This window comes from Nannobrachium achirus, assembly GCF_963921795.1.
Source record: "Nannobrachium achirus genome assembly, chromosome: 7".
Taxonomy (NCBI): domain Eukaryota; kingdom Metazoa; phylum Chordata; class Actinopteri; order Myctophiformes; family Myctophidae; genus Nannobrachium; species Nannobrachium achirus.
In genome coordinates, this window is record NC_137816.1 from 36,163,224 (window position 1) to 36,187,997 (window position 24,774).

General features: G+C 40.7%; 1 protein-coding gene across 1 annotated transcript in view; it reads left to right on the forward strand.

The window, feature by feature from the left end:
- The window catches only part of ext2 (exostosin glycosyltransferase 2), a 38,203-nt gene extending 16,242 nt beyond the window's left edge, over nucleotides 1–21,961 (forward strand). Inside the window, exons 10-15 of the mRNA XM_080729847.1 lie at nucleotides 10,928–11,117; nucleotides 16,428–16,594; nucleotides 17,974–18,117; nucleotides 18,677–18,805; nucleotides 19,396–19,478; nucleotides 19,912–21,961. Of these exons, the coding sequence (XP_080585973.1) occupies nucleotides 10,928–11,117; nucleotides 16,428–16,594; nucleotides 17,974–18,117; nucleotides 18,677–18,805; nucleotides 19,396–19,478; nucleotides 19,912–20,050 (852 nt within the window). The 3' untranslated portion in view covers nucleotides 20,051–21,961. The remainder of the gene's footprint in view (nucleotides 1–10,927; nucleotides 11,118–16,427; nucleotides 16,595–17,973; nucleotides 18,118–18,676; nucleotides 18,806–19,395; nucleotides 19,479–19,911) is intronic.
- The last annotated feature ends 2,813 nt before the right edge of the window (nucleotides 21,962–24,774 follow it).

Here is a 24,774-nt window from a genome sequence, read left to right on the forward strand (position 1 = left end):
TCAGAATATTTGGTCAACGTGTCCACCCTGGCTTTCTTACCCATCAATATCAATGGGGTCTCGAGGCTCGTCCATGGTCCTCCGGAGGTTAATTGTGTTGGGGTTCAGACCTCCTGACCATTTCTGCCTTTAGCTGGGAGATGAAATGCTCTCCTGACGGATTGGAGAGACGGTGAGAAGAACTTGAACAGAGCACTAAATAAATCAAGCAGCCCCCACCCCCTCCTCCCCTCTCCTGTTCTGTAGGCTTCAGGCTGGTAATTGAAAGCACATTTCTCAGGCTGTGCTGGTGCTTTTAGAAGGGGTTGTGGAGGTAGGGAACAGGCTGTTTTCTGTTGTTGGGGGTTGCAGCTCGATGGCATAGTGTACCATTTTAACATTACATGACGCACCTTTGTTTATTTGTTATTATTTTGTATTTTTTTATTATTGCCACAAGTTGAGAAACTGACTATTTTGTCAACATAATGGTGGATAAACGCCTTTTTGATACATCGGCATCATTTTGAATCTATCCTAAACACAGATTACATTTTCAACTCATGGTTTGTGTAAGTGTGTGCTCATGTTCAGTGCCTGTAGTGATGTGCATTTTTAATTTAAAAAGCCATGTTAAAATGGCTTTGGTTAGCTTGACACGTCAGCTAAATGCATTTTAAATATTAGTAAGTTGATAACGTATGTTATCTTGGGAACGATCCATGCCAAATTTTGCACACACACTCCTTGCCTGCCAATCCACAACCTCCACCCATCAATTCTCACATGGCCCTCTTCTAGCGCCACCATAAGGACGATTCTTGCAAAACACATTTTTCGACACTGCTCCTACAATTTTTGCCCTAAAATCACACAAATCGGTACACAGTATGTCTGCACTCATCTCATCAACATGGATATGTCCCATTTAGCGCCACCTTCAGGCCGATTTTTTAAAACACATTTTTGGACACTGCTCCTACAAATTTTGCCCTAAAATCACGCAAATCGGTACACACTTGCTCTACACTCATGTCATCAAAATGGATCTGTCCCATATAGCGCCACCATCAGGCTGATTTTTACAAACACATTTTTGGACACTTCTCCTACACATTTTGGCCTAAAATCACGCTGCGACCTGACGGTCGCTTATCTCCCGATTAGGGAGTCTTACTGGTAACCTATGTTATCTTGGGAACAATTTGTCCAACTTTAATCAAATGTCCCAACAAGATTAATCAAGCAGATCTCAAAATTTGAAAAGAATATTGAGAGCCATTTAGATAAGATCCTTGGCCTGTGGAAGGATGAACTCTTCAAATCAACACGTAGCTTCCTCCACAGAATCTGTTTGTGTTTAAATAACGAACGGTAGCAAAGCTGTAAAACTACAGTTCTCTTTTCAACACTTTTGAGGTGTGGCTTTCGTTTCATCTAGAAATTTACTGTGAGACAAATGACTTAAGTGGCCTCTGCTCTCTTTTATTCGTTCTAACACTTCTGTGTCGCAGTGTAAGTTTAATTATTTCCCCTTCTGCTTGTATGACAATGTCAGAATGACCACATAGAAGTTTCCAGTTGCCAGTAAAGTGACTTTTTATTGGTTGAAAAATGACTGATGTTGTGTGTGTGGCACTGACTGAGTCTCTGTAACAGACTTACATGGACGCTGTGAAAAAAGCCACACAACCACCAGCGTGTGTTTGTGGCTACCTGGGCCCAGATAAGAAACATGCGCTACGCATCCTTAAAGAAGCCCAAAGATTTACTATGTCACATATCTGCACTCCCTCTCCACTCCTTAGATTGGATGGTGAATCACTGTAACCAGAATGAAACACAAAATGTTTATTGAAAGTGAACCACAAAGCTCCCTAATTTGTAATGTCTAGTCATCTAGCCTGGCATAGCAGTTAATGAGCAATTCCCATCTGTATTTTAAGGCAGTGTTATAGTAGAGGAAAAAATAGGCCAGAAGTTGACCATACCCCTACCCGGGGTAGAACAAAACGCGACATAGTTTTTTCATATCTTTAGGATGTCCCTTTCATGAAATGGATTGTCCCGAGTTTTGCTTTTACTGCAAAAGTCATGAAATTGATCCATGAAGGGACTCACCACATAAGCAAAAAAACGCCTATCCTGAAAGATGGAGTTCCAAGTCAAACCTTTGTCATTTTCTACCTGCAGGTTGTTTTTACCTCATACTTGCACAGATGGTCTACAGGTAGTGTCCTTACATCCCAGAACAATCAGAATGCAAAAATATGGTTCTGTTTTGAATCTGCTGCCTTTTATATAAGGACTTTCTATAGGCGGAAATTACATTCCTAAGGAAAATTCCCCTGTAATCCTTCTATAAGGGGTAGTACAAACTATGACAACGTTTTTTCATAACTTTTACTTGTCCTCTTCATGAAATGGATGGTCAGTAGTTTTGCTTTTACTGCAAAAGTCATGAAATTGATCCATGAAGGGACTCACCACATAGGCAAAAAAACGCCTACCCTGAAAGATGGAGTTCCAAGTCAATCCTTTGTAATTTTCTATTGCTGGTTGTTTTTACCTCATTCTTGCACAGATGGTCTACAGGTAGCGTCCTTAAATCCCAAAATAATCAGAATGCAAAAAAGTGATTTACCAAGAAAGTGCAGAAATATCCCCAAAAGTTAATCATACACCATTTCCACTTACTGGTAGGGAAGGAGCTGGAAACAAGGGCCTACTACAAACTTGATATCCCGGTATCAATAAGCTTTGGGCTTATCAAGCTTGTTATTAAGCATAGCGGCCCATGACATAATGTTTAAATAATCAAGACAAGAGGCGATCAATACATTGTTACGGTACTATTCATAATATATAGCCATTTAACACTTACTGCACACTAATGAATGATTTTCTAAAGATATTAAATGACAATATTTTTTACTTTTGTCAATTCTCATCCTCATAGACAAACTCAGACTCACAACAACTGGCCAATACAAAAAGATACCAGTTCTGTTCAGAATCTCACATCTCACATCTTCCCACAAAATATTATAAAGCGCTCAACAGTGGGCTCGATAAAAGCCCATGGGTCAATAAGCAGGATCGATAAGGTGCTCATTATCAATACAAATTAACGAACTCCATTCAGATTGTCAATAGGGAATACACCAACAACCAAAACAAAAGAAACCAGAAGAATAATGTCATAATATGCTTGTATTGTGAATCAGGAGTTTTTCTATATATGTGTGCCATTCTTACTGCATGCCAAATAATCAAACAGCAGCTTTTTCTCATTTCAATATTTTCATATCAACAACTAATTTGAGTGTGAGGGGGACTGACCAATTTGCAAAGCTGGTCAATGGATACAAAGCTGTGATCTCCTAAATTCGGACATAATTTTGTCAGGAGATTTCGTGACGTAATTGGCTGTGTATCTATTGGTCAATGGCTGGTCAATGGATTAATTGAATTCCGTCTTACTATTTATGTTATGGTAATAAATATGGTATGATGGTATATATTATTATAATATAAACGGTAAGAAGGAATTCAGTTCCCAGTGGATTACAACCAAGGGCCACTACAATGCTCTACAGTCAAGGCTGGTCCACAAGGCACAAGCTGGTATAAAAGGATTGTGTAATTTCTTGTTTATTTTAGTTTACAGGCAATGTACTGTAAATACAGGAGCAATATTATGTACAACACAATCCCACAGAGACATTGAGGCACGTACTACTTTGACTGCAACAATCCTTATCATAGCAGTAGAGTTGGGTGAGGTCTCTTACTGCTTGGAGCAGGCTATTTTTTGAACAGGACAGGCTTTAGTGATGTATCCTTTAGCATCCAACCCTTCCCAACTGGATTCCACAGAAGGGGTTTGGGGACATGATTGTGGCACCATATACTGTACCAGTTTGGTACATAGCCTGTTGAACATTCAAAACTATCCTCAGTGGGAGGCAGATGTGAGACTGGCATGTCTGTCGTTGATGCAAGAATACAACGGAGCTCATCAAGACTAGAACACACCTGGCCCTTTGCCTTCTGTTTTAGGCCATAGAGAGTGAGGGCATATTGTCTTGAACATCCTGAAGCCTCTGGTAGACTATCTGTCAAGCCAAAGGTTCTCAGACCCTGACCTAATTTATATGTACAGTACTATGGATATACTTGTGTTGCTTGGAATAGCTGCCATTTTCATGCATGCTGGTCATGGGATAGACAACGATACATCCCAATGTCTGATATTACAAATACATTGGGAGTGGCTTTGTGTGAGAGTCTTCTAGCATGGCACGCATTGACTGGATGCAATGCAATGAGCAGCCTGTTCAGAATAAGCAATAATACAGCTTTCAACAAGCTGGTGAAGCACATTCATGAACTTCGGGATCTGAGAATCTTTGGCTTACTGCATGCCAAATAATCAAATATTGGTCAGTCTCCCTTACACTGCTCAAAATAGTTGTTGATTGAAAAAGAAATAGATGAAAATGAGAAAAGGCTGCTGATTATTTGGCATTAAGAATGGCGCACAAAGTGTAGTGTATTCTACTGAATATAGGCTTACATACGTACATACTGTACTGCATCTAAGTCTGAATACCATAGACTGCTTATAGAACAATATGTTTGCTGCTTTTGAGGTGAAGAGAATTAGGCCTTGGGATGTAGGGACACTACCTGTAGACCATCTGTGCAATATGAGATAAAACAACCAGCAGGTAGAAAATGACAAAGGATTGACTTGGAACTCCATCTTTCAGGGTAGGCTTTTTTATGGTGAGTACCTTTATGGATCAATTTCATGACCTCTGCAGTAAAAGTAAAACTACTGACCATCCATTTCATGAAGAGGACAAGTAAAAACACTGTCAGGGTTTGTACTACCCCTTATAGAAGATTATCTCCAGGATCACAGGGGATTTTTCCTTAGGAATGTCATTTCCGCCTATAGAAAGTCCTTATATTAAAGGCTGCAGATTCAAAACAGAACCATATTTTTGCATTCTGATTGTTCTGGGATGTAAGGACACTACCTGTAGACCATATGTGCAAGTATGAGGTAAAAGCAACCTGCAGGTAGAAAATGACAAAGGATTGAATTGGAACTCCATCTTTCAGGGTAGGCGTTTTTTGCCTATGTGGTGAGTCCCTTCATGGATCAATTTCATGACTTTGGCAGTAAAAGTAAAACTCGGGACAATCCATTTCATGAAGGGGACATCCTAAAGATTTGAAAGAACTATGTCGCGTTTTGTTCTACCCCTTATAGAAGATTATCACCAGACTTACAGGGGAACATTCCTTAGAAATGTAATTTCCGCCTATAGAAAGTCCTTATTTAAAAGGCTGCAGATTCAAAACAGAACCATATTTTTGCATTCTGATTGTTCTGGGATGTAAGGACACTACCTGTAGACCATCTGTGCAAGTATGAGGTAAAAACAACCTGCAGGTAGAAAATGACAAAGGATTGACTTGGAACTCCATCTTTCAGGATAGGCGTTTTTTTGCCTATGTGATGAGTCCCTTCATGGATCAATTTCATGACTTTTGCGGTCAAAGTAAAACTTGGGACAATCCATTTCATGAAGGGGACATCCTAAAGATATGAAAAAACTATGTCGCGCTTTGTTCTACCCCGGGTAGGGGTACCTCGAAAACTAAGGCTTTTTTTTAGGGTTTTTTCCTCCTCTATTAACCAAACGGTGTGCCGTGAGTCCTCGTGCGCCTTGGGATTTGGTGACAACCTCACTTTATACACATTATACACTTTATATCACATTATACACAACTGTAAAAAAGTTATGAATTATTATTTTGTATATCACAGGCGATAGAGTACACACATTTCTCTCTCTCACACACACACACACACACACACACACACACACAGTCACACACACACACACATATACACAAGCACGCATATATATATTAACCTCTTACAATTTTTTTCACCAACCTTTTGCAAAGAATTGCAAAAAGTTGCGTGCTAGTGCATTTTCATGTGTCTTCTCTTCACCGGGAGTATTCGATTTACAGCTCGGATCATTTTGATGTAAGCTGGAGCCAGTACATCTTCCAGCACTTACAAAAATGTTTTAATGCAGCGCCAGGAAAGAGCAGCCAAGTCCCTCATTGGCTGTAGATGGCCACTGACGCCCCTTACTCCCCACTACCTGCAATACTCGCCATTCTCCCTGGTGTCCTCGCTGCCCTCCCCTGCGTTTTATTCCCTTTTGCCTTATTGCACATTCCCCGTTCTCTGCCCTATGGAACTCACCTGGATCCCTGCTGCACTTAACTCATACCCTGCCAAGCCCGAGGAACCCGAGAATTTTGGGATGTCCCTCCCTGCCACGCCCGAGGAACCCGAGAATGGCCGCCATTTTGAAAAAAAAAAAAAAAAATCATTTTTTTTTTTTTTTTTTTTTTTTGGACCCCAAAAACGTTAGTAGGCATGATAGCGATCGCGAAATTGCTTGTTTAACCCCCATACAACCCCCATACAACTCAGGTAGCAGACCTCCAAGCTCACAACAGTGTAAAACATAGTGGCTTGTATCTCATGAATGCCTGCCCTGAACGGATTTCCATTCGGATTTTTTTGTTTGAAAGCTGTGAGCAATGTGGACACACGTGGTGCATTATCTAGGCATGGGTGTGCATGATCCGTGCACTCCATGAATTACATGGAAGTCTATGGAGACAGTTTGGCAGGATTGGAGTACGAAGGTATTGTTAAATGGCAGCAAATGAGTTAAGATGTACAGTGAAACACCACTTGTATTTACAGTACATCAGCAGAGCAGAAGATAAATAAGTGGTTCTAGTTCCTAGAGTTTTTAGCTTTCAGAACATTAGTTCTTCTGTCAGGCTTAACAATTTTGCTGCCATTTTAAACATAGCTGTAGTAAGCAGCTGCCAAATTGTCCTTACCTTTTAACGTGGGCACGCGCACGCATCGTGCACAATCTGTGCGCGACTCATCTAGTAGACGTGTAGACTCGGTGACAGCTTTCTAATAAAAAAAAACCCATTGAAATAGACATATCCGTTGCCACGCTGTATCCCTGCTAATCCGCCAGTGTTTACATGAAAAAACATTGAAAAAAGCCAGCTGTGCGCTATTGTAACACGTGGACACGTTTGCGCACAAAACGCACGATATGTGCGGGGATCATAATCCAGGCGTGTAGAGACTGGATCAAAGTTTCCAAACGCAAAAATCAGATTGAAAAACGAGCTTTCCATCGCCGAGTAGCTTCCTCTTCTGTTACAATGTAAACCAATGGAGGCGGGACTATGGCCCAGGCTCAGACCGGATACGGAAAGCTAGATCCGGTCCAGACCGGAAATACGACCGGATACAGTTAAGGGGCGGGCATAAAGAGCCAGAATCAGCGAAAATCTGCGATAATACTTTTAATCCTTTCATAATGATTAAAGCTAATTAAACTTCCGGGATCGACGGGCATGGCACCGCGGTACAGCGGGAAATCTCCGGTTTCGACGGGGATCGCAGAGTATGAGTTAATTGCAAACTCTTTTCTTATTCTACTTTTCTCTCTGGCTTTTACTTTCTTCCCAACTCTTGTTCACTCTGAGAGGACTTGTGCCTCTCAACTTATTCGTTTACTGCAGTTTCTTTTATGATTTACTTGGCATGCAGGGCACTTTTCACTGGTTGCCTGGCATTCTCTGTGCTGCTGACTCTATTAATCTCAGAGAAATTATTTAAATTAATGCTCCATAGTAAAGCAGTCATCTGGAAATCACTGCAGGTGACCTCACTGCCCAGTAAAGTTAAATTATGGCACCTTAAATTATGGAAAACCTGACAGACAGGGGCAACATAGGAGAGACGTGAGGCTGGCAATAACTTCCCATAGAGAGAGAGACTGGTCATTGGTGTGTAAGCTCCTTAACTCATTGCATGCCAGGCCCGATAGTCCCGAGATTATTTCAATGTCTTTCCCTGCCAGGCCCGATAGTCCCGAGAATTTCCGCCATTTTGAAAAAAAAAAAAAAAAAAAAAATCAAAAAAACATTTTGTTCAAATTTTTTTTTCTGACCCCAAAAAATGTAGTAGGCATGATAGAAATCGCGAAATTGCATGTTTAACCCCCATAGCAACCCCATCTATCAAACATGGCAGCCATCTTTGTTTACATTTTAGGAAAACATAATGGCTTCTATCTCATGAATGCCTGAACGGATTTCCATTCGGATTTTTTTGTTTGAAAGCTGTGAGCAATGTGGACACACGTGGTGCATTATCTAGGCATGGGTGTGCATGATCCGTGCACTATGAATTACATGGAAGTCTATGGAGACCAGAGGCACCGTAGAGTACGAAGGTATGTTAAAATGGCGGGGAATGTGTTAAACACCAGGGGCCAGTTGTACCACCAGAACGTAAGTTCTGCCCTAAGTTAGGGTGTAAAGTCCTTACTAGAGGCTTAGTAACTACTAGTTAGTTTGTAACTAAGTGAGTTACTAACAGGTGTTGCACCACGACTTCTTAAGGCATAACGTAACTAGTAATGCGTAGACTGTTCCTAAAGTAATGTATAGTCGCAAAAATTACGTCATAGCTCCCGAATCCAATGAAAACGAACTGTTTCTAGTAAGGAAATAAAGCTTGTATCGTCTTTTGTCAACAGAGAGCTCTGTCTCTCCACTGGCATGTACACAAGTCACTGATATGCGAGCGCATCCCTGCGCACTGCCCTGCAAACGGATTGTATCACAAATTATATTGGCCTCATACATTTTCCCCCGTTGTGAAGTAACGCAGGGCAATGCATATTTGGAGACACGGGGGAAGAGAGCGCACCGCTCAATTCGCTGTTGTGCTGTATGTGGTTGAAAAGTACTCAAATAATTAATTAAAAAAGTATCAATCCTGCAATATAGAAATACTCTATTGATAGCAGACACATCGTGAGCTTGTAGATCGGCTATTTTCAAATGGCCGAAATGTATATAGGGCTTAATGTATGTTCTAAACAGATGGGTCGTTTCATTGTTGAATAAATTAAATAGCCGATATAATGCTGTCTGCCACGTTAGTAGTGAAGATGCTCTACTCCCATAGAGATAGGTTGCTTAGTAAGGTCTTAGTGCTGCCCAAAGGCTGGTGTAAATATTTAGTAGTTACTTACAGATACGTTAGAGTGGTGCAACAGCTGAAATTTTAGTAATGCGTAAGTCTTGACTTAGAAGCCATTTACCTTACAACTTGGCTACGTTTGAACTTAGTGTGAGGTGGTGCAACCCCGCCCAGGAGCTTTAAATATATATATATTTGAACTGCTGTTTGTGTCATGACCACATCCACACAGAACGCCAATATTACACACCGATCAAGCGTGACCTTGCTCTGAATTTTTATTCAGAGCAAGGTCATTCTTTCACAGGAAATACAGGCGTCAGCTATAGGATGGGGGGGGGGGGGGGGGGCTCAGAGAGAAATGAACTGATTGTATACATTTCTCTTATGCAGGGCTGCAACAATTAATAAAACTAATGAAATGAATACATTATAAAATATAGATAATTTAATAAAATTGTGTTACTAGAAAAAGTGCTGCTCGGTACACAGGTCGGTTATTGTGGGCCAGCAATGTTCTGAATTTGCCAATCAGGATGGAATATGAAAAATTGGATGGATCACTTGACTATAGAGATAATGTGTACCGATTTGCGTGTTTTTTGTCAAAATGTGTCGGAGTAAAATAATATCAATTAAATTAAATAGCCGATATAATGCTGTCTGCCACGTTAGTAGTGAAGATGCTCTACTCCCATAGAGATAGGTTGCTTAGTAAGGTCTTAGTGCTGCCCAAAGGCTGGTGTAAATATTTAGTAGTTACTTACAGATACGTTAGAGTGGTGCAACAGCTGAAATTTTAGTAATGCGTAAGTCTTGACTTAGAAGCCATTTACGTTACAACTTGGCTACGTTTGAACTTAGTGTGAGGTGGTGCAACCCCGCCCAGGAGCTTTAAATATATATATATTTGAACTGCTGTTTGTGTCATGACCACATCCACACAGAACGCCAATATTACACACCGATCAAGCGTGACCTTGCTCTGAATTTTTATTCAGAGCAAGGTCATTCTTTCACAGGAAATACAGGCGTCAGCTATAGGATGGGGGGGGGGGGGGGGCTCAGAGAGAAATGAACTGATTGTATACATTTCTCTTATGCAGGGCTGCAACAATTAATAAAACTAATGAAATGAATACATTATAAAATATAGATAATTTAATAAAATTGTGTTACTAGAAAAAGTGCTGCTCGGTACACAGGTCGGTTATTGTGGGCCAGCAATGTTCTGAATTTGCCAATCAGGATGGAATATGAAAAATTGGATGGATCACTTGACTATAGAGATAATGTGTACCGATTTGCGTGTTTTTTGTCAAAATGTGTCGGAGTAAAATAATATCAAATTGTTTTGTAAAAATCTGACACCGGTGACGCTATAATGGAGTAATGTTAAAAGGGTTGTGCGAATGTGCATGCAAAGTTTACAACATCCAACAGATCCTTCTTGATAACATGACTATAAAGATCATGTGTACCAATTTGCATGAACATTTGATAAAATCTGAAGGAGTAATATAAAAAAGTCTGCCTCCTGGTGGCCTTATAAAAGGCATATGTGAAAATGCACGCACGCGCAGACCGACAGGGTGCAAAACATATTCTCGGTCATGTCTTCAGCGTGGCTGAGACAATAATTGCAAGACAGTAGATTTTCAGGGGATTTGCAGAACATTGACCTCAACTCACATATTTCTGTTTTTACTGACCGACAAAAGGTGAGTAGCGACTCAGCCTAAAAGTGAGTAGCTACTCACCTCACCTTGGAGTATGAATGAGGCTTAACAACTCTCTTTTGCTTCTTGTCCTGTGTAGAAGTGGTCCAGTGTGAACAGTCCACTGTTCCTGCCCCTCATCCCACCCAGATCACCTGGCTTTACAGCGGTGGTGCTGACCTACGACCGCATTGAGAGTCTCTTCAGGGTCATCACAGAAATATCCAAGGTCCCCAGCCTGGCCAAGCTGCTGGTGGTGTGGAATAACCAGAACAAGAGTCCTCCTGAGGGTAAAACCACAATTATTATTAATAATAATCAGCTGTTGAAATGATTAAATATTGGTGGGTTTGGTTTCATTCATGTATTTATGAATCCCATTTGTTGGTTACAAGAATGACCTGTAGTAAATAGAGTACACAATTCAGCCACTTAAGAAGTTCTATTTAACAAACAGCAGTACCCACCTCATGGAACCAAACACACCTCTAGGACCCTGTAAAATCTAGTCTATTGTCCCATAAAATTCCATTTGAATTGTTTTTACCATTCATCTGTTGTTTCTGGACATGGCTATTTACTGACTTTTCCCCCAGGTTTGATTGTGATTTTCAGGCAATGCTCATTGCTTTGCCTTGCCTGAGGTGCAATAAAGGTTTTTTTTCTCTCTCTCTCTGGTGGAATGTCACCCTCAGCACACATTCCTGTCTTGCATCCAGGGATGTGTTTTTGTCCTGATTATCATCACTTGTTGGGCTCAATTTCCATGCCCTTCCCTTTGTTTTTGATGTGTGATCTGGACTTTGAACATAATCTTTGCAAATGTCCCTCCATTTTCAGTCAATTATATGCTGGCTGAATTTGCACCACAGCTGTTGCCTTGACTCGTGGAAACCATTTGGGAGATTCTGTTATATATTTTGAAGCTGGTTCTCAACCACTTAAACTATATACCTCATTGACCCCAATGGTGTCCCCCAGGGCTCTATTCCTTTTCCCTCTACACCAAATCTCTTCACCGGAATCAGACGATCTATAAGCTCACAACGAGTAGCAACGCGGTGTGTTGTGAGCTTGTAGATCTGCTATTTTTGCTGATTGTTCGCCCCCCCCCCAGAATAGGGATGGCAGTTGGGTTAAAATCATTCTTTTACATTGTGGTTGACCATCTTACAGTTATCATTCCATAGCAAATATGTGCATGTTTTTGATGCATACTTAGAAGCAAGTACGCATACATGCACAGCAAACACTCCATGGTGGGTTTTTCTTTTTATGATACAAATCCAGTTCCAGCGGTGTTGAACATTGTGCATGATCCCTTGCACGTTATTAAGAAAGGATTCATTCAATTCAACATGCTTTTCCATGCCTACATTTTCTATTGACCGATCCCATGATCCTTTGCACGGCAATGCCATCTGCTTCCATAGAAAATGGAAGCAGACGCTTTGTGTATGTGTAAATGCACCATTAGTCCATGGTTAAGAATTACCCCCACCCACCACACACACACACACACACACACACACACACACACACACACACACACACACACACACACACACACACACTGTGTATCCCTCCAAGCACATACTGTAAAGTGTTCTTTTACCAAAGGGTAATGACGCATCAACCATTTGCAGCACTTTAGCAGCAAGTACAGGTTTGATGTCTTCCTCCATAATATTGTGACAGGGATGTTTGTTAGAGGCTTGTTTTCTCATCTCCAACCTCAAGCCCATAAGGTTTACATCCCTTATTACTATACTTACACAGGCCTGACTACTTGATCTTTGCATTCACGTGATTTACACAGCATTCTTGCTAAATGCTTACAATTCACTATAGACATCTGTGCTCAGTATGCATTTAATGTTCATAGATAGGAGTTTGCAGTGCTTTATTTGTTGTCCTTCTAAGAGGTCTATGCCTTCCAACAGCCTTTTTCATTATGTTGAGAGAGTTTTGCTAAACTTGGCAATTGGAAGCATACATGGAATGATAGTGGCTGAGCACAGTCAGCACACCAAATTAAACTGCCAACTTGATGCGAGTAGGAGAAATGTTTTTCCCCCCTTTTCATGGCATAGAGATACGGTATATCTCTATCTATGCCATTGGGCTTTATAGGCTCAGAATGGAGCTCCTGATATACAACAGATGAGTGATAACAGTAAGAGCAGCCAAGGCTTGTTTTTCTTGCCGAAACACTGAGAGGCATGACATGCTCCTTTCCAGAGCCAAAGCCCTCCAGCGTTTCCTCCACACAAAGAATGAGAAAAGAGCAGCAGCTCTGTGACATGTTGTTGCCCTTGTAAAGAAAGCGGTAAAATATGTGGGTGAAATTGAAATGTTAATGTTGGTTATGCAAACACATCAGTGCATTTCATATTTGATCAATTTCACCTGAACCCATCAGTAGGTGTCCTGCCTAGGGTTAGGGATGGGACGATATGAAAGTTTCATATCACCATTATTGTGACCAAAGAAATCGCGATTTACAATATTATCGCGATAATCAAAATATCCCCAATATCCATTATCCTGGGGTGGAACATTTGCCAAAAAATAGCAGATCTACAAGCTCACAACGCGCCGCGGTCGGCTAATCTTTTGGCAAAGAGATTTGGTAGAGACGAGTGAAAAAAGGGTTTTAATGGTACTGGATATGCAGCTCGGCAAATAAAAGGTGAATTGATCCCAGTGCATGACGGAGGACGATTTCACGATAAATTTAATCTCCATGATACGATTATCGTTAGTGTTTTTTATCACGATAAACGATAATATCGCTTATCGTCCCATCCCTATCTAGGGTCCTAGACTCCTACCTGATAAGTAAGAGCACGATACTAAAGTATCATATTATGTATATACTGTATGCAGTGATGTCATTACGTGCGCGTCCCGCGTCAAATACGCGTTCATGTCGCCCAGAGACGCATTCACGTCTTGTTTCTGGGGTCCCGGGGACGCGCCTCCATTATTAATCCATAATTTACCGCATCGCGGTAAAAGAAAAACATTAGCGATTAGCGAATCGCAAAGGCCGCGATGTTCTGCTAAGTAGACTTCCCAAGCAATATGGAGACGTTTAAATTTTTGAAATCCCTTCATAATTGACTACGCAATGATCAAATCAAACCGTGGTGTCTGTCTTTGCTTCCTATTAAACCTGCGGAGAGGAGAGGAGCCAACTGTCTGTCTAACAGCACGTACAAGTTTATTTCCGTTCCAACAGAGTAGGTTCCAACGGAGTAGGCCTACTCCATAGCTACAGGTAGTGAATGTTCTTGTAATCATTATAAATATAATGTCCTTAAATCCTTGTGCATTGATTAAAAGCTGCCGTTTGTCATAAGCTGAAAGTGAAAGTGATTTCTGTGCAACGGTGGCTGCCCCTCCTCTTTCCCCCGCACACACAACTTTTGGTGTGTGTCTTAGGGTGCTTTTTTTTTGCCTTGATGAAACTTAAGCAAGGCAGCGACATGCGGTACTTTCTTCCTTGACAATAATGAGAGGCAGACAATACCATTACTGACATTTTGCTGAATATAAAAACGTTTTATATTGCTAATAGCAAAGTAAAAGGGAATCTTTTGGAAACTTAATGGGTCTGTTACTCGGTGAACAAATGGAACCAAATGGACCTGTTCCATTTGTAGGCCTACTCTAGTTTTTTAAAATGTAATATAAATTGGGGTCCCAGTGATATAAATATAATTAAATGCGTGTCTGTAGCCTAGTGTATTTAGAAATCCTAGTTCTAAGTTCAAACATTAGCCAAATTGTAAAATAAATATAAGAAATAGGCAAACATTTTGAAAATAGCCGATCTACAAGCTCAGTCTTTAGACGGCCTTAATAACCTATTGTGGTGTGTAAAATAGCCTATAGAAAAAAGTTAATAATAATAATAATAATGGTAATAATAAGGGTAGTAATAATAATAATAATACATAAAAAAGTATCGAAAACGGTATCGAAAAAGGTATCGTATCGATTCCCAGGTATCGAAAAAGGTATCGTATCGATTCAGAGGTGAACGATACCCATCTCCGCGGCGTTGAATTTTTTTGGGACCCATAAAATATCCCTGGGACTCATCCGAAAAACTCTTCTGGGGTCCCGGGACTCATTACATTAAAAACCTATTAACATCACTGTGTATGTCTGCTTGGCCTTTGTGCTGTTTTTTTGTCTTAAGCTTAATTCATTTACACCTTGTCCTAAAATCCGATTTTATATACGTACATCGTGCATTAGCTTGAAAGCGAGTGTCTCCACCATGCACCAAAATATAAATTGGGGTTAAGACACGGAGCAGCCTGTTAGAGATGTGGCGGAATGAGCTCGTATTAGTCGTTATTTATTCGTCATGTGTTCTAATTATTCCCCTTAACTAGGCAATTAGGTATGCGACAGTTTATGGAGCCTTATCCCACTGACAGCTCAGCTTTCAGAACAGGGACTGTTCTTGACTGGGAATTAAATCTATCCTCCTCCTGCTGTAAGAGCCAGCCAATGTAATGAAGCAGTGAAGCCACTTTGAAGTGCCCCCTAATGGCCCAGTGCTGGCTTTTGATTAGAGGCGTCAGCGGCGCCTGGCTGGAGCTTCGTGACCCATTAGAATTAACAAGGGGCCATTGACAGGTCAAACTCCTGGGGCTCAGCTCAATATAGGAGGATGTATTTCTTCCTCAATCGTACAGAGGCCCGATGTATTTGGTGTTTTCATGTTGCTCCTTTTGCTGCCCACAAAAGAGCATTGAATTAAGTTAAAATATTTTACCTTGAGATCTTAGCACTTTTGTAACATAATCTTCAAGTTCTTTGGTTTTGTTATACATTTCTGGCCCCTTTGTGCTGAATTCGGTTGAACTTCTAATAAAAAGATTATACATCACTGAATCGACTAAAACAAATCTAAAAACAGTCATGTGTAGTTGCACTTTTGAATGGAGAACCTGAATAGCCTGTCATTGTCTGTCTGGCCCAAGTTCCACCATTAATGAGAGAACTCATCTTATGTCATGTGCCTGCACCATAGTCCGTGCCCTGGATTCTGCCCAAGCTTTTTGAAACACTCGTCTGAAAAAACAAACTCTTATTGCTCTGCCTCATGAAGAATCTGTGGTTAGATTTGCACATGCCTGAGGTTGGCGTAGTGATACAAGACAGCGAGTACATTTTTACTGCCACAGCCCTCTTTTCCACTGCCAGGATCATCTTCAAATATCTCTCTGTGGTGAATGACATAATTCTCTCCCCACCGCCGCTGATTGAAATTGGTCACATTTTGAAATATGTCTTAACCACTTATTTTGAATATTTTAGAAAACTTTAGCATAATGTCATTCCAGATCTTTTTCAAAAATGGCTGATCTACGAAGTCCAATGTATTGTAACCTGTTGGGAGCTTGTTAATGTGCGATTTTTGAAACATTTTGCAAAATGAAAATATTTATACCAAGGTTAAAGTGATTAAACCTCTGAATATACCATACCATAACCTATAGCAATGATGAACAACTGTGTGTTTGTGTATGTGAAAACATATAATAATCACTTATATCCATGTTTATCTTAACTTGTAGAGTCTCTCTGGCCAAAGATAGCTGTCCCTCTCAAAGTCGTGCGGACCAAAGAGAACAAACTCAGTAACCGCTTCTTCCCCTACGACGAGATCGAAACCGAGGCTGTGCTTGCAATTGATGATGACATCATCATGTTGACATCTGATGAGCTGCAGTTTGGCTATGAGGTGAGAGAACTCTTTTCTGCCATTTATATTCGCTTCCAGAAGACCAAGAGAAAAAGAAAAAACCTTGACCATATTTCCCCCATCTTCCCATTATGGCAGGTAAAGCAGCCAGGCCTTTTAGTTTATCCTGGAATTTGAAGTCAGACTCATTCAGGGAGATTACAGTCCCAGTCTCCAGTATTGTGGATTTGAACTGCATGTTGGTGATGTGTTTGATGTATGAGGAACGATGACAGGTCCAGAGCTGATGCTGTCCATGCTCACAGATCTCTGCAACCCCACTCAACTCCACTCACCTGCAGGCATTTAGAACCCATTTCATTCAATTGTGCTCAATTTAAGGATAATTACACAGAATGAGGGGCAGTATACCTTAGAGGAGCTGTCTGTCTATTTGGCTGTGCGATGGTGCTTCTCGCTCCCAGTCGTTGGATTTGACGGCCTGCAGATATCAAGCCGTAGAGATCCAGCCATTTGGTGGAGCAGCCTTTCGGAGAGAGGGCCTGAACCAGTTATCTTTGAAGAGATTGCAATAATGATCTTTGGCTTGTACAAAAAAATATCCAGACCGCTGTATTTTGAAAAAAAAGGTTGAATGATTCTTTAGTAGGAAATGTTTCTTTGGCTAGGTTCTAACCCATTTAGGCCTGAACACATTATGACGCAATATTTTATGCTTTAAATATTAAATAAATGGCAGATATACAAGCTCACAGCGCGGCACCGAGTGCCGCGCTGCGAGCTTGTAGATCTGCTATTTTTGAAAAATCGTGAAAATTAGAATTTTGACCCGAATCTATAAGAGTCTTTTGAATCCTTCTAAGATTTTTGGAAAAAACCTATGTTTCTATGTCAGCAATCTGGCCAGCCATCGTCAAAGAAAAGGTCCTTTTCACTTGACTGGAGCTCAGTTAGTCTGTTCTTGAGAGACAACTATGTCAGTGGTTCTCTAACCTTTTCATGTGAAGGACCCCAAAAATGATACGTATTTGGCCACGGACCCCCATTCAACATATTTAGTTCCAGGGACCACCCAGAAGCAAAATTTGAGTTAAAAACGTTTGCTTTGAAAATACATATATTCAAAGATTTGCACACATTTTCACGACTTTTTCAAAAATAGCAGATCTACAAGCTCACAGCGCGGCACTCGGTGCCGCGCTGTGAGCTTGTATATCTGCTATTTTTTTAATATTTAAAGCATAAAATATTGCGTCATAATGTGTTCAGGCCTAAATGGGCTAATCTACCACTTTCCAATGCAAGTCATCGGTTCTCACTTTGGCCCAACAAAGCTGAGTGTCTCCGACAACCTGTCTCCTGCCCTGACATTGCTTCTAGGTGTGACAACCTGTCTCCTGCCCTGACATTGCTTCTAGGTGTGGAGGGAGTTCCCAGACAGGCTGGTGGGATATCCTGGCCGGCTGCACCTCTGGGACCACGAGATGGGGAAGTGGAAGTATGAGTCGGAGTGGACCAATGAGGTGTCCATGGTTCTCACTGGAGCTGCCTTCTACCACAAGGTATCATGGGAGTCCCTGGTTGAATTTCAGTAGTCTTCCTTGCTGTCCTTTATCCACGTGCACCACATGGTTTCAGAAGTCATTGCTTTGAAGTGATGTCACACTAATACATTTCACATTACATGATAATTACATATGATAATAATTCTGCCAATATTTCTTAGTCAATTGGCTCATGCCAGACCTTTTTCCTGTCCCAACAAAGCACCAAAAATAGTTTTGGAGAAAGGTCTGGTTGCACAGCTCCCTCTATATCTACCTGGGGAGTGTTGGAGGCAGGAACACTAGTGACTGAGATGGATGAGTACAGTGTCATAGGTGGACCAAGGTTATCTCACTGTTACTAGAAAGCTCATCGCATCAATTCAAAGCACACTCCAGAGATGGAGTCTTTACTCGCTACGGTCAAAGATTACACTCATTTCATTATAGAGAGTTATAGAGAATTGTGTATATAAGAGTTATTGTGCATAATGACATGTTTTATTTCATGTGCATATGGCAAGTTATTGCAGATTTGTATAACTAATTTTGCATTGTGTGTCTGATTCCATTCCAGTACTTCAATTATTTGTACACATACAAAATGCCTGGAGACATCAAGAACTGGGTAGATGCTCACATGAACTGTGAAGATATCGCCATGAACTTCCTGGTGGCTAACATCACTGGCAAAGCCCCAATAAAGGTACAGTCCAAAACATTCATTATCCTGGCTGGTCTTGACTCTATAGATCATGGCGAAAGCAAGAAAGCAGTTCTGTCAGACGGGCCCAGCATCTCTGTGTCCGATCAGTTCTCACCCTTCTGTTCCACCGCACCCCCGCTGGACTGGCTGTGCCCAGGTGCACTAAAGCCCAGCCTTAACCTCTCTTATCTGGGTGTCACTCACTGACACTCCCCTTTTGAGTATGTTTTCCTAAGCTCACTGGGGCTCATGTGCACCCTGCCATCAAATCATGGACCACCACACCCTCCCCTGCACTGGCCCCACATATCTCACACATGCTCTCTCACAAAACACTAATGCTCTACAGAGACAGATTTGGCAGTAGGCAGGCTTGCATTTGTGATTGGAATTCTGCATCGCTGGAAATATGCATATGAGCAGTGTAAAGCTATTTAGAGCAGGAAAAAAGAATTCAGAGACAGGCCAAATTTGGACTCACAGTGATGTTAAACTCCATTTTCCATGATCTGATCTCAAAACCTGCGTTAAAGTGACAAGTGTACTGTAACTGCCCCCAAGTTATTTTGTCGACGTCTGTTTCTAATTAGGTAACCCCCAGGAAAAAGTTCAAATGTCCTGAGTGCACTGCCATCGATGGTCTGTCCCTGGACCAGACGCATATGGTTGAGAGGTAGTGGTTTACATTTTCATTTCTGTTTACAAAGCATAGTTATCCAAATTAATTGCTATAAAACGAATTACTAGGAGAAGGAAAAACATCTATGACTGAAAACAGTTTTAAAATAGACCATGCATACCTTTTGCTTGGTGTCATATCAAATATAATTTGGCAAATTTGCTAATTAGATACCTTTGGCTTAGAAAGGACCTGATATAAGTGTTCAGGTCTGATAAAGAGTCGATGGGCTCAAAACGCCACATCCAATGGTGTAAAGGAACCTAAATAAAACATTTAAGCTTTGGAGCATGATCCAGTGTGTGGACTATACTTTTCTTTATGGATTCCGACCTCAGCCCGGCACCTGTTTTTTAGTGAGTGGATGTGCAGGCTTTATTGTTCTCTACAGTGTTCATTGGTTATTGAGTTGTCTTTTTATCCCTAGGTCTGAGTGCATCAACAAGTTTGCGTCAGTGTTCGGTACGATGCCTCTGAAGGTAGTGGAGCACCGTGCTGACCCAGTGCTGTACAAGGATGATTTCCCAGAGAAGCTGAAGAGCTTCCCCAACATTGGGAGCCTGTGACCCGGCTGGACAAGGGTTTGATTTCCCACAACTTCCAATCCAGATGTCCCTATGTACCGCCACCATCTTTGCCTTCTTTTATTCTGCAACTGTATTCTGCTGAAGAGTTAAATGCTCCCTGATTCAGTTCTCTAGACCTTTACATGGAGTTTCAAGTAGGGCTGGGCGATTTGGACACAGTCAATTATCACAATACGTTTGACCAAATCCCTCTGTCTATAGGCTAGTGTATTGCGACGATATCGTATTGTGAAGATAATGATTTTTCCCTCTTTGTTGAGTCTATTAATTTACTTTTATTTATTTACATAACTCAACAACATGCATAAGGAATAGAAATACAAAAACATGACGATACATTTATGAATTTCTTTTCATAAATTAACATGGTTAAAGTATAAATTATGGCTTAAATGCTTAAAACTAGGAAAAGACAATGCTTATCCTATATCACAATATTAGAATATCCAAAATCCCAGGCGCTGTCTATTCCCATATCATAACATCTATATATTTCCCAGCCCTTGTTCCAAGTTCATTCTTGACATTGGAAGAGCATGAAGTAGTTTCTGCTAGCAAAGGTCCAGTGTAATGGTGACGGGAGGATTAATTAAAGACAGAACCCGGTGGAAGCTACAGATGGTGGTCAGTGTTGGGGGTCATTTACTAATTTACTATTACAATACAGTAAGAACATTGTGTGATGTGTCAGTGCCTGGCATGCATTGATTTGTATATTTTGGTTGACAAAGTGTAAAATAATGACCATGTCTAATGTATAGACATTGCTGCTGTTACATGAACCGCTTTGAACGACCAGACCAAACCAGATGATTGAGATATTGAGAGACTGATTACTGTTGTGGAGCCGGAGACCCTGAGAGCTCTGGCTGCTCTGGTAGCCGTGTATAGAGCAGTGGTTCCCCAACTGGGTCGGGACCCATTTTGGGTCACAGTCAGATTTTCCCCTCCCCCAAGAATTTGCTGTATTTGAGATTTTATAAATCTTCGTACAAACAAACAAATCTGAGAAATTCCATGAATCCAAATATTATAATAATAAGTAGTGAAAATAGCTGATCTGCAAGCTCGCAACGCGGCACAAAACGATGCTTTGTGGGCTTGTAGATCTGCTATTTTCACTAGTTTGTGTCCCGGGCAAATTCTCTTTTGGGTCTCGAGCTAAAAAGTTTGGGAACCACTGTTATAGAGGACTTGGAGATTTAAAGCAATGTGAGAATTGTATAGTTATACAGTATACAGTATGGGAAAGTAGTTTTTTTTCTTCAATGTACAGTATATGCTTAAATACTATTAGGTTATTATAAATATCTATTGTAACAGAGATACTGTCATTATGGTGCTTCAGTAGCAAGTCGGAGAACTATTGAAGCCTCCATAATTGTAAATGATTACTAATAGTGAGCAAGACTTTTTATATATAGGTTGAATGAAAAATAAATTCAGTAGGCCTAATCTCTGACAAGAAGATTAGGTCATTCATTATTAAATTATTTACAATGCCATGCTGCATAAATATGTGGACCTTTTTGTCCATACACAGATGTTTTATTGTTGCGACAGTCCCACATTTACGCGTGTTTACTTTGAATTTGGATGTAAATGGTGTTATTTTTGTTGCATCTTTGTATATGATTTTATGCTGTTTGTTCAGAATGCATTACTGTTTGATGACTGGACTTGGCCGTTATGTGATCTTTTAACCATGCTCCATCTTTTCTGACATTGTAAAAGCTATGATGGCTAAATCACAAATCAACAATTATTTTTAAGATGTTAATATTGCCATTTTTTTATGACTTTATTTTTACGAGTTGTATAGTAAGTGATGAAGTTTTGTCCTTAAAATGTTTGTTGTATAAATATCAAACAAATCTATATAAGACTTTGTTATACAAATAAATTAAAGAAAAAACGTAAACCTGACTCGTGCAATATTATATGACGATAGTGATGTCCAGAGTTCTGTTTATGTCCGTGTAAAAGTACTGTGTGTGCGCAGCTGCTCGCACACTGGTTTGTTCCGGGATGAGATGAGGTAACATGCCAGACACAATTTATTTTGTGTGTCCCTCTGTCTACTTTTGACGTTGCCACATAGGGTGTCCGTCCAAACCAGTCCCTGTGTGAGACAGTGGGTCCGCTCGCAGCTCCACTGTTCCTCCTCCCCTGTCACCTGTTGTTAATATACGCTGCCTAATCCACCCTGTACAATGTCAGCAGTTCAAAAGGGCGCAGTTCGTATTTTTGTCAACTTCAATTAGTGTGACATTCTTGTGGGTTGTGCGATCTCATTTCAGCGCTTGTGTCCCTTCAAAGGGGCTGAAATGCATAGGGATTTCTGAATGTGACTACAGGAATGACACAACCATGATATTCTGTCAGTGTGGTGCGCTGGAATGAGAGGCCCACCCTGCACTCCACAAGATGGATTGTTCTGCATATAATAGTACACGTCTTTATTCTTAATCCATGGACAACGAGTCTCTTGTGCGTCAGTTAACTGGAAATAAGTGAAAGTCTCAATGTTGTTGCGACAACAGTTATGTTGAGCCTCCCAATGATGGCTAAATGTATTTATTTGTGTACTAATCAGTTTTTTGTAGAGTAGACTAGAGCAGTCGTTCTCAAACCTTGACTCAATGCACCCCTGTAAATAACCTTTTTATCAACGGCACCCCTGAATTACATTGTTATTAATTAATACCACGTTACATTTATGTCATATTACGGTTGTGTAAATGTGTAAATACTTGTGACAAGGAAAATTTGACAGAATATTTGTTTCTATTAGGACAGATTGAAAATAACCTTATATACAGCATTATTTGAACCCCAGCATTCCTATTCTGGGGGGAACATTCGGCAAAAATATCAGATCTAACGTGGCGCGTTGTGAGCTTCTGGATCTGCTATTTTTGGTGAATGTTTTGGTGAGATATTTGGTGTAGATCGGAAAAAAACACACCAAGTGCAGTGCAAATCAATTCCATTTCATTAAGGTTCTAAGTATTCTGAGGCACCCCTGGACTTGTGTCATGGCACCCACTTTGAGAAACCCTGGACTAGAGTCATATATAGATATTGGTCATCAGAAGCCCCTTACTTGTCTTCTTTTGTAAATGATTTTGACCTGTTAATTATATTGTACCTGATACATTTCAAAGGTGCAAAAATAAATATTGAATCTTCATATACTGTAAGTGCAATAACTTATTGTACTTTAATCACACAAAACAGAACAGAATAAAACATGATTACGTTATAGCTTAGAGCCATGAAAATCTTCAAACTTAATTTTTGAAACCTCAATATATAATTATTCCATATTTCACCTTGAGAAAGAAAATAAAAGTTCAAATAATTGAAACTCAATTTGTCCTTATAACTAGTCCATATCACACCAAAAGAAAGAAAAATTATACACTCACAAATGGTAAACCAGTTATCTCACAAAGATAAAACAATATTTTACATCAACTTAGAAACATTTCAATGGGTCATATAACATTCCAAATCAGTCCATTTTGCATGCACATAAATTGCACATGCACATACAACAGCACACAGATTTATATACTTATGTTTATACTGGTTACCTAACTTCAGTAGTATTAAAAGATGGGGGTGAGGGGGATAAGGGTTGTGAAAGTTGACATCACTTGTGGACCGGACGTTTTGCAAAAATCTATTATGTACTTCCTATCCAGCTGTAACTTTCTCTATTGGATTCTATGGTTGCCAATGCAAGCTCCGGCTTGCTTTAAATGGGATGGACTTTACTGTGCTGTCACAAGACAAGGGATTATTGGTGATGTTAACATAAGAACATAAAAGCATGTAGTAAAATGCGAAAAAGATGGTGAAGGATAACAGAATGAATCTTGTTTGTGTAAACCTGAGCTACTGTCTGTCCATGAGCTTTGTACGGAGACCGTTTCCATTATATAAACCCCAGAGGCCACGCTTCCATCCTGCAGACCAGAACTGACCCAAGAAGACAGGCATATAATCCCACAATCTACAGCCTCCACAGTCCACATGTCCCAGTGTTAATTAAAAAGTCCTCCCGGGTTGGCCGTGCGGCTGTGCCCAGCCCCGCACCCCGAGGTGGGGGCTGAAACGTTGGGCCAGCGGAGATGAGTAGAAGAGAGCGATGAGAGAGCGAGAACCAGTGCAGTGTGGGGGCTCCTTTGAAAGCAGAGCCATGACAGCTGAGGGGGAAGCATGTGCGAGGCATGTTTGTTTTGCATTTACCCCCTGAGCGCAGCTGTGTGCACTGTCCTTTTCCCAGAACACCGGAACACAGGGGACTGATCACGGCTCGCCCTCCCAGCAACCCCCTCAGTTAGACCAGAGAGAGAGCAAAGAGGCCCCATGTTCAGATTGTAGAGCAGACCAGGTTGGATATATGGACTGTGTAGTCGGTATTATGCATATGCATTAGATTTGAACTGCAGAGTAAAAACTGGATGTCATTTGGAAGACCCCACGTTGATCCACTGTGCTGACAGCTTATACCCTGCATCCTGGCTCACATACCTACCCAGGAGGTTATGTGTGGCTGTGGAGTGAATGTGGTTCAGGTTAAAGCATTAGAAATGGTTCCACTGCCTTAGGTGTAGATACAAAGTATCGGGTTCCTTTTACAAACCCTCAAGAGCCTTTTGTTTTGACTTAGGTCTAAATCAGATCTTGGGGAA